Consider the following 19,056-nt stretch of genomic DNA (forward strand, 5'->3'; position numbering starts at 1 on the left):
TATATGCCCGATTATCTCCATAGTGGGTCATCCAACAAACCAAGTAAGCAACTCTCTATATCATTTGGCTTCCTGTGTAGACTAGCCTATAAGGAGAGAAGAGACTACAAGAGTCTTAAGAACAATATTTCTGATTGTAAATTACTAAAGTGACATTTGGATTTTTATACACCAGTCTCCATTAAAACAGATTGTATGCCTGCTCATGAAATGCAAACTGAGTCTTTGTATGTTGACCAGTCAAGTTTGTGAGCCTCCAAGAGCCCCATCAAAGTGAATAATGAAGAATTCACAAAAGTAATACTCTTTTAAGGATTTATTTTGCCTGAATGACATATTACCTCAGTACATGTCTTTTCCTCCAAGTGCAACACAAAAAGGCAGAACCAAAGCGTATTATATCTCACTCAGTGCCCTCAACTACTAACTCAATAGGCGAAAAGAGCGGCAATGCTGAAGTTCAAACAGCAAACTCAAACTGAATAATTAAATGTGGCTAAAGAGAGAACAGGAGCTGGTTTGTGGTATAAGAAGGGCAGAATTAGTATAGGCAAGGCAAGAACGAAAAAAGACTTGAAGTGGGCAAGGTGGAGGTCAGCATGAACTTTGGAGAAGTATAATGGTTACTGCATGTTTGCACATGATCCCAGAACATCCCTGAGTGAATATGGTTAAGTTCAGTTATACGGGATAGAATAGAATGGGTCTTTTAAAGTTAAAATTCAGGAGTGGAAAAGGGAATAATTTTTAGAAGAAAACTAATAAAAGGAATTATGTCATGAATCTAACATACCTAAAATATGATAAAAATTAAAGCGAGACCAAACCGATTTAAGAGGCAAAGTTTGCAAATGAAATAGTAATACATTGTTTTATTTATATTTTCAATTCACATATATTCGAAATAAAATCTATATTACATATAAAATGAATATAACAAATATGAGGTATAGACATGTTCATAATACATATATATTAGCTTAGTAACGTATAATCAACTTTTAAAAAATCAATGGGGTCAGTGACCTAAAATTTTTGGAGACTAATAGACCTAAAATATAGGTGTTAAACTGGGAGGTTCTACTAACCTTCTAGATATAGAAAGAACTTACATGAATGAAGCCAAGATTAGAAAAGCGGGGCTAAGAGATACGGAAAGAACCGATCCTTAGGTCATTTGAGAACCCAGATCTACGCCTGCCGGAAGCCAATACCAGGCTTCTCAGATGCACGAGCCAATATGCTCTGTTTTTGAGTCAGTTTGAATTCAGTAGGTCATTTCTGACAGAAAAAAAGGGTAGAAAAGTTAACTGGGGGAAAAATAAAACAAGTTATAGAAAAATATATTGCTATGACTCCGTTGGGGAAGGGGTAGAAAATAAAGTTCACCAGAAAAAATAAAGCATGATTTATTTAAGATTCCAGAGATAGATGTTCAGTATTAGGCTTTCCATTATTCTATAACATAGTAAGTAATAGATGCTCAAAGCATACTGAAGGCTACACATCTACTTCCATAAATTGAATTCTGGGAATACCAAGAGTTGACTTTTTGTACCCCTGTTTATGTACTGTTCTGTGTTCAGTAATGTAATCATATATGAGAATTAAAAGAAAGAGTATTATTAGGGCTTAAGAAAGACAAGATTAGGGTAAGTTCCTTAAAAAATTATCTTAAAAATTACATATAGGTTTAAGATAACAAAAAAAATCACATTGTAAAAACCATATACATCTCCTATAAATCTAAACTTAGATTGCTTTACAAGTATAAATTATTGGTCTACTCAAAACATACACAAAAATGATCACAGATGATGTCTTATGGGCATGCATGTCTTACGTGGGAAAAAACAAAGTGAGAGCCATTCCTACTCAAAGAAAAGGGTTTGACTCAGTATCTAAAGATTGGCTGTGAATACAATACTTGTATATTTCATGTGTGGAAAAAATACTACATGTGTTATTTTTTCTTATACCCAGTTTTATTAACTTTTTATTCAACTTTTCATTACAGATATGAATCAGATTTAAGAAGGCTCCAACTGTAACATTTACTTACTCAGGCTCATTTTACACTTTACTTGAACTTGTATTAGAAGACTTGAACTGTTAAGACTTTAAACCTAGCCCCTATTCCATACTTTCCCACACAAAAACTCCTAAATTTTGTAATTTAGTAAACTGAGTCCTAGAGAAAAATAATGAATTTTCTGAAATCACAAAGTTAGAAGCAACAAAGCTAGATTCTTAACTCCAGGAAACAAAGTATAGTCTTAAAAGCTAAATAAGTTATTATAAAATAGTACAGAATACAGCTTTAATTTTTACCATCTAGAAAAAATATATTGTATTCTTTGTCCCTATTTAAAAATCATTAATGTCATTACCCTTCAAACGATATTTCAGTGATTTTCTTAGTATTTAAAAACAGTAGCAAAATACAATTATTCACCATTCTTCTACTTTATTTTACTACTGTATATATAATAAAGCCCTAATGTCCATAACATTCTGCAATGTGCTATAGAAATTGATGAGTTTAATTACTTAATGTGCACAGATCAATTTGAAATAAATTGAAAATGAACATACCGTACACTCTACTTAATCTTGTTATAGTTTGGTTTCAGAATTCACTTTCTAATTTGAAACCCAGTATGTTGTATTTTAAAATAATAACTAGAAAGCTTTCACATTTCAGCTAAAATAAAGCAAAAGAAATTAAGGTAGGTAAAGTTCAATTAGTCAAGAGATCTGAACTCAAGAGTAAAATTGTAATCTAAGCCAACACATTTGACTTGTTTATCATACTCAATTTTTTGTCTTAAAAATGCAACAAAATAACATTATACTTTCTGTCTATAGGATAATTTTTAAATGAATCATAGACATGAAAGATAGACAAACTAATCAATAGACAAATGAATTAACAAAGGAAATAATCACTCAGTGCCACCTCTATATACTTAAGACAAATAATACACATTTATCCAAAGTAATACAAGTATCTGCACAATGGGTCACGCATCACTTTTCACATTGCTCAGCCATTTTAAAGCAGAAGGTGATAAAAACTCTTAGATGCCTATGAACTCCATTTACATGGAGTACATCACTATAATTTTTTTAAATAAATTCATATTCAAATCTGAGAAACATGATTCTGAGCTCATCAGGCCTGCTTAATTGCACTAACATCTGCAATCAATTTAAATTCTTTAAGATAGTCTTTCACAGCGCTTGAAGTGATTTCATGCTGTGATAGATTTAACACACTCACTAATTTATAGACATACACAAGCAGATGAGACCTATTTTTCTAGGGGTGGGGTATAGTACTGAAGGGCAGTCTGAATTTCCCAACTATCAATGGGATTCAGAAAGGGATGCATCCTGCATAATTTACTGAAACTACATAAGGAAATGATAACACTGCATAAGCATAGCGTAGAAATTAAGCTTAAAACTATTTGTAGGTCATGGACCATTAAGAGATTTAATGAAAGTTTATGGATGAAATAACAGCAAAACCAAGAGCTAACAGCTAAAAGTTACATAGAAAAAATGTCATCATTTTCTACCCTACTAGTTAGGGCAGGGGGGTGCTAATAACCCCGAATTGTTTTTTAACCAAAGACATAAATTGGCATAGAATAAAGAAAAGAATATGAGATTCAAAATCAGACTAGAGGATCTAGGCAGACGGCAGCAGCAATACAATTTTGAAAACTCCCTGATCTCCCACACAAAAAAAGACAAAATAACTAAGTAGCAAAATCAAATACTCAACAGTACTGAGTGACAAAATACCTTCTCAACAATCCTCAAACTAAAGGAAGTTGAAGACGAACCATCAACACCCACAAGATCCCCACAGTAGCAATATCCCTATGGAAAGAACCAAAGGTAGGCAACAGAGTAGTTAAAGAACATGAAAACAAGGTAACTCCAAAATGGCCCAGAGATATCCATTGGACATTTTAGTAGGCCAATTTGAAAGCAGCAACTGAAACTAGAAGGAGTGTGGGTGACTACAAGAGGCCCAGAAAAGATCTGAAGGGGCTGGAGGACTCTATGTCCCATGAGTTGCCACAGCTCCTTCCAGAACAGGATCCTACACTGAAGAGAAAGTGCTGAAAGTGAAATCAAAATTGAGCAGAAAATTCCTGTAAAAGATGAAAGACACTTCAAAGACAAATCCATAAATCAAATTGTAATTTACAATTTCAAAGTGAACTAACAGACATTAAGAGAATATATAAGACATGAAAAAATATTTAAAGTAGACTAAGCCACACTCAAAAATGCAGTGAGGGAATTCAAGAAAAAAATAGAAATTAAAAAATTATTTCAGAAATAAAAACTAACAAGGAACACAAGAATAAACATAATGTCATAAGAGAATGCAGATATGAATTAAATAAAATTTTTAAAACTTAAAAAGAAATAAAGAATAAGATAAAAACCATTTGAGAGAAGATGGCATATTAAAGATAGACAAAAATCCAACATACAGATAACAGAATCCATGAAAAAGAAAACCAAAGCAAAAAACTAGAACACATCAATGAAAGAAAAAGAAATTTAAGAAAAAAAGAAAAACACAATAAAAGAGCATACTGTGTACTTGATAATCCTAAGTCAGATATTCCAAAGAAAGAAAGACAATAACTAAAAGTTAGTTATCAGCTGACCTTTTGAAAACAATGCCATTAAGCTTTACGCTAGAAAAAAAAATAGTATTATTCAAGATCCTAAGCAAAAAAACATGTGAGCCAAGGATTTTATATCCAACAAAGCTGACTAAACAATAAAGGGCATACACTATTACTAACATGCAAAACTCAGGAAATACTGTTTCCATGAGTCCTTCAGAGGAATCTACTAAAGAACAAACTTCAGACAAACAAAATGTCTGCAGAAATAATGTAAGGACAGTGGTGAGCATTCACATATAGTTACTAAATGAGGTTAAAACTAAATGAGGACTAAAAGGAAGAGTGTGAAATGTAATAGCTATATGCTTAGTCAATGTTGACATAGTAGGACAAAAATAGCAGGTGGAGACAGAACATATGCAAAATAAAAACTTTTTAAATACACATCCACACATGCTTTTTATTCTTCTATCTCTCCACTAAAAACAGCAATTAAACAAAAAGAACAGTAAGTATCCTTGGCCCTCAGCTTGTAAACTTTGAAATATCATTCCCCACACTAAAGGAAAGAGTCAACTGATACCAGGTTTAGCAGTATAAATATTCTAGAGGAGGAGCTTGATCATCAGACCAAAATGACTAGGAGTCAACTAGACAAGTCCCAATGGCCAAAGATGGGACAATTTGATTTTCACTAAAAATAATTGTAATGCATAAATTTTTGATGATATTAAAAATGATTGATCATCTTCAGAGAATGATAGAGAATGAAATCAATATATTGAAAGCTGGCAAATAAAAGAATAAAGCATTTATCCTAAATTTCCTATATCACTGGCTAACCAAACAGTATTTGAGAGATGTCTCTTTGTAAAAGTATTCCAATAAATGAAAATGAAATTATAGAATTCTAATTGCAAACTAGATATTAATGAAAGAATATAATACTCCTTATGATCTTGTTAAAGAGATGAAACCTGAGTCTGATCATGCCTCTAGATCTAGCTGTCTCTGTGCAGGAAATACAGAGGATAGGATGTTAACTTACCACAAACATACAAATCAGCAAAATTCAGAATGTCCTGGATAAAATAACTGAAGATAAAACAAGACATAGAGATATTCCAAATTTTAAAATATAAGCAACAGTAGCACATGTGTTGACCCCATGAATCTATCACTTGCTTCAACAGTGATTGGACAGAATAGACCCAGAGACTCCCTCTCAAAAAAATTTTTTAAATAAAGAAAGGCCACAGTGGTGCATGCCTATAATCCCAGCACTCTGGAAGGCTGAGGTGGGAGGATCACTTGAGCCCAGGAGTTCAGTATTACGGTGAGCTATGATCACTACTGTACTCTAGCTATGTACGGTGAGCTATGATCACTACGTAATTCAATATTACGGTGAGCTATGATCACTACTGTACTCTAGCCTGGGTGACAGAGCAAGACCCTATGGATGGATGGATAGATGGATGGATGGATGGATGGACAGATGGATGGAAGAATAAACTATAGTCTGATGATACACTTTTGAGTGATAGATAGATAGATAGAGACAGAGAGAGAGAGATAGAATATACTATAGTCCGCGGATACACTTTTGAGTGATAAAACTAGAAAGAAACTCAAGGAAGTGATTCCCATAAAAGTCAAGATGGTGATTACTTTTAGGCTAAAATATACATAAAACTGAAGAGAGGTTTTAGCATGGGACAGGGCAGATGGAGTACTTTGCAGGATGACTGGCAAGGTTCTATTCTATTTACTTATCTGTCTGGTGTTCTCCTTATGATAATTCATTAAGCTACAGATTTGTTTTTTGATGTTTTCTGTAACTATTTTTATTTGACAAAGGGGTTTTTTTTCCTTTAAGTCAAAAACCCTAGTTTCTAGTCCTAGCCATGGAATTAATGTGGGAATGTCACACACTCCCTTGAACCATTCCCTCATGTGCAAAATTTAAATATGGTGTAAGATATCTTCCAGACCTAAATAAAAAAATTTAATAAACTACTACTAAATATATCTACTAAATAAGAGAGTATAACAAAGTCATCCTTAACAAAAATGAAGGAAAAAGGTTTTAAACTCACCAAAGTAGTACAAAGCAGTTTCCCAAGAAAATTTAAAAAAAAAAAAAAAAAATCCAAAAATAAAATCTACCATAACAGTAATATACAAGGAAAAACCTAGGATTAAATTTACTGTTGGACTATTTGGTTTCCACACCTCAACAAATCCTAAGCACAGATCCTTAATTTACTTAATCTACTCTGGAAGGCCTTCTGGTAATAAAAGCATTTGAAAAATTTTTGCATCACATTGATAGTAAGAGGCTATACCAACCATATTTATTGTCTTGAGAGTTGTGGGGGAAACCACTACACTGAGCTGGTGAGGAAATGCTAACAAGTCAGGAAACCATTAAATTGGGAACAAATGCCTTTTGGGCATCAAGGTGATTGATTAGCCTATTAAGGATTTTTTTAAAGTATGTATAGAATTTATGCCCTTTAGGAATAACTAAGAAATCATAGGATATCCCTTAAGTACAAAATAGCTTAGGTGTTTAAGTTTAATGCCACCAACTAGGAAGGTGAATAAGTTCACTGAAGCTTTAAAACCAGGCATACTCTTCTCCTTACTGATACCTGTTCTATTGGGCATCTTTTTCCAAAATAAAGCAGGTTCTTCTCTGTTACAATAGTTAACCTTCTCCTTTGATTATTTCTACTAGTAACCAAATGTCATACAGAATTTCTTGGCAGCTACCAGTATTTATGCTACTTGAACACTCACTTTGATGTTATGCATATGGCAAACTATCCTTGAAGCCACTGTCACTAGATAATAGTTTTAATAGTTAAATGGTCCATGCTTAGCCTTTAAATTCTGTCAATTCCTGATCTCTTGTTAAATTAATGTTATACTAAGAGACATCTGGTGATAAGGCTCATCTTCTACAGCCCAGTGGTTCTCATTCTTGGCTGTACCCTAGAATCACCAGGAGGGCTTTACTCAATATTGATGCCTGGGTCCCATCCACAGGAACTGTTTTATGGAAGTGTTAAGTGGTAAGGCCTGGACATTTAAATACTTCAAGTTCCCCCAGATGATTCTACTGGCTATCAAGATCAAGAGCTATTACTCCTGGACACTTTTTCCTCATTTCATCAATTACTTAGCCCCTTTGCTCACTGAAAGACACCTGCACATACATAGCATTTATTTTCTTAAATTTTCACTTTTTCCTTTAGAAGTGTTCCTTGTTTTAAAAGGTTCTTTATAATTGTATATACGGATGTCACATGCCTCTTGTGGCACTTTCAGAGCTATCACTACATTCATGGCTACTTGACATAAGTTTAATTATGTTCATAAAAATCTAAAAAGTAAGTACGAGCACAGCAAAATGTCTTAGGCCAAGAAACACCTCAGTGACAAGATGAAAACAATTCAGTGACAAGATGAAAACAACCTTGGATGACCTCTAATGCCAACAAGTGGTATAAACATCATTAATCAACTCAGGATCTAATAAAATTCAACTAGTAAATAGCAGTTTTTCTATATCTGATGAAACCTTTTTTAAAAAATGCTATAATAAAAGAAAAGCTGTCTTAACTACCCATAAGATTTTTTAAAGATCAAAAGTATACAATTCTAATGTGAGCAATATAATTTACTCCTATAAAAAAAGAAAAGATGATCCGTTTCTTCATTATCATCTCCTACCTAAACAAAAACACAATGCAGTAATACTAGAGAACATGAAACACCACTGGTGCTGCCCAGAAACAACTCACAAGGAATCTGGATGAATTTTAGCTGTTGGAAGATCATTTTAACTGTGCATACATAAAACCTATCCTATATAGGGACAAATGAAAACTAAAGTGCCAGCTAGATTATTAGAAAATAGTCTTAACAAGAAATCAGTTCATTGTGCTGAGGCTCTGAAATTTTCTGCTAGTCAGCAAGTAAGACCTGGAAACAAGCAGGCAAAGCATCATAAGGGCATTGTGTTTATTAGATATATCTAATGTCAATCACAAACTTTTTACTAAGCTTTTGTGTTACGGGGTGTTTTTATCAAATCCGTAATCTGAAATAGAAGCAAAAAAAAAAAAAAAAAAAAAACCCCACGTTAATGTTAACAAGAATGTGTGCAACTTTGGTTCTTCTAAGTTTCTAGTGGTTAAAATGTAAGCCTCCTTTAAGTAACAACAACCAAAAAGTGAGAGAAAATAAAAAGAACTTAATTTACTTGTACCTGACAATGTTTTACAAAGTCAACATTGGAAACTGTAACTGAAAGCAAGAAAAACTGACACTGAAATGCATTAAAATGCCCTACTAATATTACAATATTAACAAATCAATGCTAAAAGTAACAAATCAATTCCAGATTTTCCACCTAGAGAAAATGCAGTCACCCCTCAGTATCCATGGGAGATCGGTTCCAGGACCTCCCACAGACACCAGAATCCAGAGATGCTCCAGTCTCTGATATAAAATGGCATAGTATTTGCATATAACATTCACATCCTCCCATATATTTTAAATCATCTCTAGATGACTTATGATACCTAATACAAAGTAAATGCTATGTAAATAGTCATTATATTGTTTAGGGAATAACAATAAAAGAAAGCTGTGCATGTCCAGCGTAGACACACTTGTTTTTCCAAATATTTTCAACCTGCGGTTAGTTGAATTCATGGATGAAAAACCCATGAATACAGAGGGTCGACTGTGCACATAAACCCAAATATATGACTGATATTTTCTCAAACAGTTCTTTTCTGATCAAGATACGCCTAAAAGAATAATATTGCAGAATACAAGGTCTTCCATCCTTGAGAACATCATGGCCTATTGAGCTAGAACAACAGTACTATGACAAGACCTTTCAAAATGCTTTTAAACACTATATTATACATATATCCATACACACAAATATATACATACACACACAAGAAACTATAATTCTACCCTTATGAACTCAATTTAGACTCAGTTGTTTCATTGTGTTGCTTAAAAAACTTTTGTTATGGTCTTTATGCCTCATAAAGTTATGATCATTAATACTTGATATTTAACTTTCACGTTTAAAAAGTCTGAGGAAGAACTACTACAATAATACTTAAGGAAGCGTTCAAAGAATTAAAACTGTATCCAAAACTTTTCTAATAAATGCCTCAGAATAGCCCTTACATTCACTTGGAAACCAGCTTGACAGGGAAAAAGAAGGAGCTAGCAAACTTTCAGGAGCATTTATAAAAGAGGAATTCTGCTTCTTGATCCAAAAAAAATCAAAAAAGATAAAACAAAAACATACATATAAAATAAAGAATGTATGTTCTGATTAAGAATCTTAGAAATGTGAGATTGGGCTATCCTTAGATATCAGCTCACCTAAACTGGACATGTTAATGCAGCTGTAATACAGATGCCAATGATATGTGGATAAGGGAGATGAGGAGTCTATCACAACTTCTGATTCCAAGCTAGTGCATTCAGAAGAGCTTTTAAGCAGAAGTACAAAGTTCAAAGAGAAATGTTTAAAGCATTTATCTAAACCTAATGGTACAGCCAAAAAGTGGGGGCGGGGGGGACAGGGGCGGTGCAATATGCTAACAGGTAGCAGTCCAGTTGTAATCTGTAGGTAATTAAACTGTCTGGACAGTTTAATCATCTTGAACTACGAAAATTAATTGTGGGGAAAAGATAACTCCCAAAGCACTGATAAGTAAATGTTCATCTCTACTGAAGTATTCTTGGAGACACAATAAACACACTGCACTACATAACATAAACCAAAATTTCCCTCAAAATCTCTTTAAATATCTCTCCAAATCTCTCCCAGAAACCCCGCCTCCCCACAAAGGACCAGACATCTTTTTGGTTCTCCTTTCTAATCTGTCTCTCAAACTTGGCTTCCTTCCCTCTATCCTTACTCTGCCCCTCTGAGTCTCTGCCTCCTTCAAGAATCTTCTCCTCCTTTCAAGGGTCTGCTTTCACTTGTCTGGAATATAGGTTTTGGCCTCTCAGGACTTCCCTAGTTTCATATTGCTGCAGATTACCCTGACAAACCTAAAAGTAGAACAGCAAATAGAAGACTCCTTCCTCTCAATAGACAGGAAAGGTATAATCTATATTTATTTTTGAGGGGCAAGGAGGGGGACAGGGTCTCACTCTGTCACCCAGACTGTACTGCAGTGGCACAATCTCGGCTCACCACAACCTCCGCCTCCCGGGTTCAAGTGATTCTCCTGCCTCAGCCTCCTGAATAGCTGGGATTACAGGTGCGTGCCACCACATCCAGCTAATTTTTGTATTTTTAGTAGAGACAGGGTTTCACCATGTTGGCCAGGCTGGTCTGGAACTCCTGACCTCAAATGATCCACCCGCCTTGGCCTCCCAAAGTGCTGGGATTGCAGGCGTAAGCCACCAAGCCCAGCCATATATTTTATTTTTGCTAACCCTTTGTGATTGATAGAGAAAAAAATATATAAATCTTGTTCAGAATGGATTTAGATCAATAAGAATCCTTTTTAACACATACTTTAATTGTATATAAATTAATCCATGGTCTCCCACGACCCCCATCATGAGATTTTTCTCACATTATCCAGAAATAATATATCCAGAAACAGCTCACCTTTAATATAACTCAAGCACCTACAAGAAAATAAGCATTAATAAACACTTCTATCACAGACATAGGATATGATGCACCATCCCAAAAAGAAAAGAGGAAAAAGAAAACTAAGTGAAGGCAGCAATTCTATTAGGATATATCTTCTATGCTTGGTTTGTGCACTCGAACATAAGAAGCTTAACCACAGAAATCATCTTTTAACAGTATCTGATGGAGTACTTTAAGCATTCTAAGGGAAGATAAGATTAAAAATAGTCAAACTCTAATAAAGAATGAGAACTATACTCAAGGTTAAGCATTACTATTAAATACATCTATATGTATATAATAGATTTGTATATTAATTTCTAATTCTTTTCTATTTTAAAAAATAGTGAAAATCCTCAGGCAGTTGTGGTTTACAAGAGCATTCTCTGTTCTGTTCCAAAATTTTTTGTTCTTACATTTATTGGAAACTATGGATCCTCTTTCATTTGGCCTATTCACATCACATCCTGCTATCAAGGTCTTTACCACTAACTGCATCGCAGTCTTACCCTCCAGTTACATGATCAAACAAGTCAAGTCTGGATTCTTCCTAAAAGACATTTTCTCCAATAAACTTGCTGTTAAACATCTGAGTTGAGTCATTTACCATGGAATGGGCACAGTGCCTTGTAACACCTCTCTCATCCATGCTATGAGTGAGTCCACACTGAGTGAGGGGAGCGTCTTAAGGATGCTCCTTTGAATGGAAACAGTAATTTCCAGAATGAATTAGAATTAAAGAACCAGCACAGGCAAAAATGCATGTGGATGGTATATCAGGACTCTTAACAGTGGCAAAGAAAAAACTCGGAGCAGCTTCCATGAGAACTTGCATCACTTCACATAATGAAGAGTCTAGGGGCAGGAACTCATTAAGCCAGAGAAGCAGCTCTGTGACATCAAGCACTGTACAACCTCTCACAACCACATCCAATGGCAGAACAAAGTGGCTCTCCAACTCTAGATCCTTTCATGAGGGAGGGAAACCTTTCTCAAAAACCCCCAAGTGGAACTGCCCACGAGAGTGTACGTAAAAAAATAACCTGGATCACGTTCCCATGACCTAGAAGTTAGAAAAATGTAAATCTGATATTTTCTGCTTCTAAACACAACACTTGCTTAATAAAATTGTAATAATCCTTCCTAACTGCACAAATTCAGTTTTATTCTTGTGCCATCTAAATTCAAACTTACTAAGGTTTAGAAATAACCTAGTTTGATTGGTGGCATTTTTTTTTTAATTCTAAAAACCAACCTTATCTACGTTAGGCCTACTTTGAGGGTTAATATTTTGAGGGTTAAATATTTTCAAACCATATACACTGTTAGATATCAGTACTAATTTCCAAAAAATAATATTAATGCTTACCCAAAAAAGAGAATCTTGAAGCAATTGTAAGCCTAAAACCATAACAAAAGTATATCTTTTTTATCCTCTATCCTTTTCATATCCTTTGTAGAACAATGTATCTAAGAACTTTGATTCTGTTCTTTTCAGCATAACTTTTTCAACAGTCATTAATGTAAATAAAGTGGCATGACAAAGTCAGTACCCTAGAGTTAATAAAATGTGTTTCTACTTCCAGAGCAAAAATAAATGACTGGTCAGCTTGAACTTTCTAGAATGTTAACCATCTGCCAAATTATTCAGAACCTTCCTAGGAAGAGCCATGATCCTCTACACACTAATTAAATGAGTCAATGCTGTAATCACACTTTAGATAACTAATCTATTTCAATCCTGATAATTTAATTATCTAATTCTGGTAAACAAATTTCAACCTTAGTCCAAAATGATTAGAGGATTAAAGTTGAAAATCAGTGAATGCAAACTGAAATAGATCCACATAACAACGTTCAAAACAGTTTATTTATTTAAAGTATGTTTATTATCTCAAATTCAAGAATTAATATGAACTATCATGCCAAGGTTTTCTAAACCAGTTCTAACTGATGTCATATCTCTTTCTTTTTTTTTTTTTTTTTTTTTTTTTTTTTGAGACGGAGTCTGGCTCTGTCGCCCAGGCTGGAGTGCAGTGGCCAGATCTCTGCTCACTGCAAGCTCCGCCTCCCGGGTTCCCGCCATTCTCCTGACTCAGCCTCCCGAGTAGCTGGGACTACAGGCGCCCGCCACCTCGCCCGGCTAGTTTTTGTATTTTTTAGTAGAGACGGGGTTTCACCGTGTTAGCCAGGATGGTCTTGATCTCCAGACTTCGTGATCCACCCGCCTCGGCCTCCCAAAGTGCATATCTCTTATAATTATATTAAATGAATTCCTACTTGTTAGATTTACAATTCCTTAACAGGGTAGTCTTCACTGACATGAACACTACACAAAACATGAACACTATCTACACTCACCCGTCTGTTATTTTTTTTCCATATCACATTTCACCTCCTATTACATATATGTTTATATGTTTCTGTTATGTACGTCCAGTGCTGCTCCAGAGGACGCAGTGATAGATTATCTTCACACACCATCTCTAGTGCCTAAAATGCTGCCTGACCTGCAGTGGTGCTATCTCGGGTCTCTGCCTTGTGGGCTCAAGCAATCCTCCCACCTCAGCTTCCTGAGTAGCTGGGACTACAGGCACAAGACACCACATCCAGCTAATTTTTGTATCTTTTGTTGAGACAGGGCCTTACTATGTTGCCCAGGCTGGTCTCAAACTCCTGGGCTCAAGTGATCTGCCTGCCTACGCCTCCCAAGGTGCTGGAATTACAGGCATGAGTCACCACACCTGGCCTTATAGACACTTAAAAAACAACAACAAAAAAAAAACCCTTAGAAATGTAAACTTACAAATAGTAAATCTGTATTTTTACTGATGTACTTTTCCCTATATTTTAAATTATGGTATAATGATTACGATAACAAGAACAATAAACAAATTACAAAGAAAAACAAATGATTGCTACCACCACCACTGCTACCACAAAAGGCAGTCACTAGTCATAAAATATGTTGTGTTCTAATCATGGAATAAACAATTTAATTTTGTTTTTATTATTATTTTAGAGACAGGGTCTCACTCTGTCACCCAGGTTGGAGTACAGTGATGTGATCGAAGCTCACTGCAGCCTTGAACTCCTGAGTTCAAGCAATCCTCCCACCTCAGTCTCCCAAGTAGCCAGGACTACAGGATCTCACCACCACATCCAGCTAATTTCTTTTTCTGGTCGAGACAAAGTTTTGCTATGTTGTCCAGGCTGCTTTCAAACTCCTAGCCTCAAGAGGTCCTTCCACCTTGACATCTCAAACCACCATGCCTGCCCATTTAACTCTGATAATGAGTCCACTATGTAGGTATTCCCATTTTATGGTAAGGAAATTGAGAATCAAAGAGGTAAAATAAGATTTCCAAGGTCAGGCAGAGATACATAAGCAGATCCAAAACACCAGAGCTCTGACTCTTAACCGACCAATACCAATTTGTGATATATAAGTATCATTAAAGGACAAAGGCGATTAGTATCAGTATCATAGTAGCAGGGATACAAAGTCCATCTATACAAAGAGCTAAAAAAAGCACAGTACTCATCGTGATTTCTATACCTGAAGAGCAAGTTGCCAAAACATGAGACATGTTTAAAAATTAAACATCACTTCTGTCTTTCTTCCAAAAGAAATACCTCAGAGTCACTGGTCTAGCAGATAAATGTAGTTAAAGTATAAATAACTTATGTTCTCGTAATCTGAACTTAGGTTAAAATACACAAGGAAAACTAGTGTGTTAAGCTACTTTTTCCTAATCCAATTCTGTTGTAAATTGAGCCAAAATCATTTTCTACTGTCTTTCTACTGATTGCTTCTTCATTGGCTTCCATTTTATATTCTTCATCCAATCCATTTATTCACAATTTGTATATGACTAGTCAAGCTCATTTGTTTTCCCATGAAATAAATGCAATTGATTCTGTGTGCCAGTCATGGTTTCTTAGACATTTAGTCGTTACTACTGCCCACATATTTCATGTGTCTCTAGAAAATTGGCAGCCACATAGAGGCCTAATGCTCCTTTTAATATCAACATTTATAATTTGTTACAAGATAATTTTATTCATAGGGAGATTCACATTACTAAGATACACTTCTAAGCCAATATTATGTACCTTGATGTAGACAGTAAAATCAGTCTCACTTTTCTATAATGCAAATATCACTCTGATTTATAAGTGACATTAAAAATCAAATGACTATATTAATTCACTAACAAGGAAAGGTGACAGAGTAGTCCCCCCACAGTGTTTCTGAACAATGTAACTAGCTAAAAAGCACAAGCAGCTTAAAAGTTATAAGATGAGAAACATTTTTAATTTAAACAAATGTACAATATTTGTGCCCTTAATTATACATTCAGAAGCCCTCTGATTACAGTTGCCCACAAACTTAAGCACTTCATTAAACAAATGTGTTGTTTTCCATATGAAAACATGTTCAGCAGTATTTTTCAACTTGACAGTTTTACTTACTGTCTTAGAAGCAGTATTAATGTACTGCATCACCATTTCTTTTTTGATACTGAAGTCCTTTTCCCGCAATGGTGCCTTTTTATCTTCATTTAAATTCATATCTTCCTGGAAAACACAATTAAAATGCCTCAGTTTGGAATCTAAGTAGAGCAGCAATTCTACATGCACTACAAATGGAAAAATCAATAATTTGTGACTAAAGCAGCATTAATTGTTTTGGAATGATTTACGTGTAGTTCTGCCTGAAGGAAGGAGAGAAAAAAGAGCTGGAGAGGGAGAGAAAAAAGAGCTGGAGAGGGAGAGAAAAAAGTATTCTAGATCATTTTAACAGGTAAAATACTTACCAAAAGAACTTTTAAAATTCACAGCAGGTAAATAAAATTACATTCACATCACTATAGATAATTAGACAGTTGCAGATTTCTGCCATTCATAAGGTCATTAGGATTCACAATTTCAATATATTTATGTATTTTTACAACAGCTGCACCTGAAGCTATCTTGCACTTGCTTTGAAAGAGCTGCGTGTGAGTCATAAAAATTGAAAAGTAAATAAACCAACCAAGTTTCAGATTCTGATAGCCGCAAGCACATATCAAATATCCAGTACTGATTCCAGCAAAGGACAAAGCACTTTATAGTTTTGTCTCTTCCCTACTCTTATCAAAAATGTTAACTAGTTAACTTATTGAATGTTCTAAGTTACATAAAAGTGGTACTTATAAAAACAGCTACCACCTAAAATCGAACATTTCTCAACAGCACCAACCAAAATAAGGGTTTAAGTAACCAAGATCTTGCTACAAGCTTAATTTTAACTAAAAATTCAAGTCAGGTATATATCCACATAAATATATGAATTGCTCTTAATTAAGCTGCTGAAGTAAGAGGCAGTTCTGGCAAAGGAAAGGGCGTCTGAGGTAAGACAGAAATGGCTAAAGGAGAAGGGCAGCTCAAATGAATGTCCTCGTGAACTTAGCCCTGAGTCATTTGTGATGTGCAATGTAAAATATCTGAATGTATATAAACTTCATATCTACTCAGAATGGATCATAAAATTCAGGACTTTGGATCACCTATGGAGCCTAGCAAATTAAATTTCTTACAGATTTTATAAGGGTGCTACATTCATCAAACACTGTAGTTTATGCCTTTAGCTGACTCAATTCTTGGCTACCAAACCCTTCAAGCACTTAAAAGTCAAAATTCTCTTCATTTTACCTTGATAGAAATATTTAAGATCTTAGAAGCCGTTCCATTTGACACTACAATAAAAGGTAGTAATTAGTAATGTCACTTTTGCTGTTTTAGTTAGAAACACCCAATTATGTGAATAAAGGTTTGTTTTGTTTCGTTTTTCTTGTCTAAGCTAGTGAGGGAAGGCTCAGTAGGCCTTAATACGACACAGGAAGCATTTTGGAAATTTTGGAAACTTCTTGAGGCATGTTAGTTGTCACAATAATTGAGGTGATGCTACCAGCATTTACAGGGGTAGCATCACAGTTTGACCTGTACGGTAAAAACTACCTTGTGCCCCACAGAGAGATTCACATACCTTAAAAAAGAGAGAGTGAAAGAATCATCCTTAATCAAGCCTAATTCAATGGAACTGTTGCAGGACAGGTGAGCCCCAAATTTGGGGCTTAGCCCAGCGGGGCTCATGGCTTCATCATAGAAAGAATTCAAAGGCAAGGTGGTGTTACACAGCAACCTTTTATCGAATGGTGCTGCTCCTTGCGGAGCAGGGCTAACTCACAGGCAGTGTGCCCAGAGTCAGCAATGTATGGGCTCTTGGCAACTGTAATTATACTCACTTAAACCCACTTAGCTATATGCAAATTAGGGGGTGGGTCAATGTAAATTATTACTTAGAATTTTCTAGGAAAGGGGTGGTAACTTCTGGGCCATTGCCATGGCATTTGTAAATTGTCATGACGCTTGTGGGAGTGTCTTATGCTAATGAGTAATTAGGGCAGCTAGGGATTGCTTTTGTCCCATCTGCCAGTTTTTGCTGTTTTTTTTTTTTTTTATGCTTTAGTCTGTCTGGACCAGTTTCTGTTTTGATCAGCAGTGTTGTGACTAGAAAACACGCTCTGCCAGTCTCCTATTCCAGAAATAGATGTAAAATGTAAAATTATTACGTATTAAATACTTTATATTGCATGGTTTTACTTTACTGAATTTTCCAAGAATCAAACTATTCTGTAAATTATAGTTACACTGTGCTTTTTTTAAGCTTTACCAATACTTGTGCTTCATCTCTGAAATGTAGATGTCCCAGGGAAATACTGTTTGTAGTATCTGAATCTCCAAAACAGCACAACTATATCAATCTACCAATCTACAATGCCACTGCTGTACTCATAGAGGTATGAAGCAGAGATTCCAGAGTGTGAATTTACTATACCTTCTTGAGTAGTCATGGCCAATTGTTTAAATTGAAATACATATTTTTATTATATAGTACAGTAAGACATATTGATTTTCTTAATTTATGAACATAGGTAACCTTATCCACAAAGAATTTCACTGGAAGAAAGTAATGAGATAGTTAGGGGATAATTGTTAGAAAACGTGGGGGAACCTGAGAGCACTGGGAAGTTCTGTTTTAAATTATTCACTGTATTTTTATTTTCAGGCTAATGGCCAAACATTATCCAGTCTCTTTAGTAAATTAAAATATTTAATATATACAGAATACCAATAAACAGAAAGTCCTTTAGTTATGGCTGAAACTGAAATAAAACTTCAAGGTGAGTAGTAGAAAGAATTTTTTACAAAGGCCTCTGCTTTCTTTTTGGAAACACATCTTGATGATAACACCAGTTCATACACAAAAGTGGTTGTGATGGTTAATTTTGGGGGTTGGTTAATTTTAGGTGTGATGGTTAATTTTAGGTTAGTCTTCTGGCTTAAAGTATACCCAGATAGCTGGTAAAGCATTATCTCTAGGTATGTCTTTCAGAAGAGATTGGCACTTGAATCACTGGACTGAGTAAGGAAGATCTGCCCTCATTGTGGGCAGGCACCATCTAATCAGCTGAAAGCTTGGATAGAACAAAAAGGCAGAAGAAAGGCTAAGTCTCCTTCTCTCTTCTGGAAATGGGACAAATTTCTTCTGTCCTTGGACATCAGAACTACAGGTTCTTCAACCTTTGGGCCCTGGGACTTCCACCAGTGGCACTCTCCCTGGAGTTCTCAGGCCTTAAGCCACCTCCTCAG

General features: G+C 35.1%; 1 protein-coding gene across 4 annotated transcripts in view; it reads right to left on the reverse strand.

Moving 5' to 3' along the window:
- Positions 1–19,056, reverse strand: part of DIAPH3 (diaphanous related formin 3) — a 506,048-nt gene that overhangs the window by 419,989 nt on the left and 67,003 nt on the right. For 3 of the 4 annotated variants that reach the window (XM_025364744.1, XM_025364742.1, XM_025364741.1), the window contains one exon: positions 15,835–15,939. The exons of the other annotated variant lie outside the window; for it this stretch is intronic. In XM_025364744.1, the coding sequence (XP_025220529.1) occupies positions 15,835–15,939 (105 nt within the window). The remainder of the gene's footprint in view (positions 1–15,834; positions 15,940–19,056) is intronic. 4 annotated transcript variants of the gene reach the window in all.

Source organism: Theropithecus gelada, chromosome 17 (assembly GCF_003255815.1).
Source record: "Theropithecus gelada isolate Dixy chromosome 17, Tgel_1.0, whole genome shotgun sequence".
In the NCBI taxonomy this organism is placed as follows: Eukaryota; Metazoa; Chordata; class Mammalia; order Primates; family Cercopithecidae; genus Theropithecus; species Theropithecus gelada.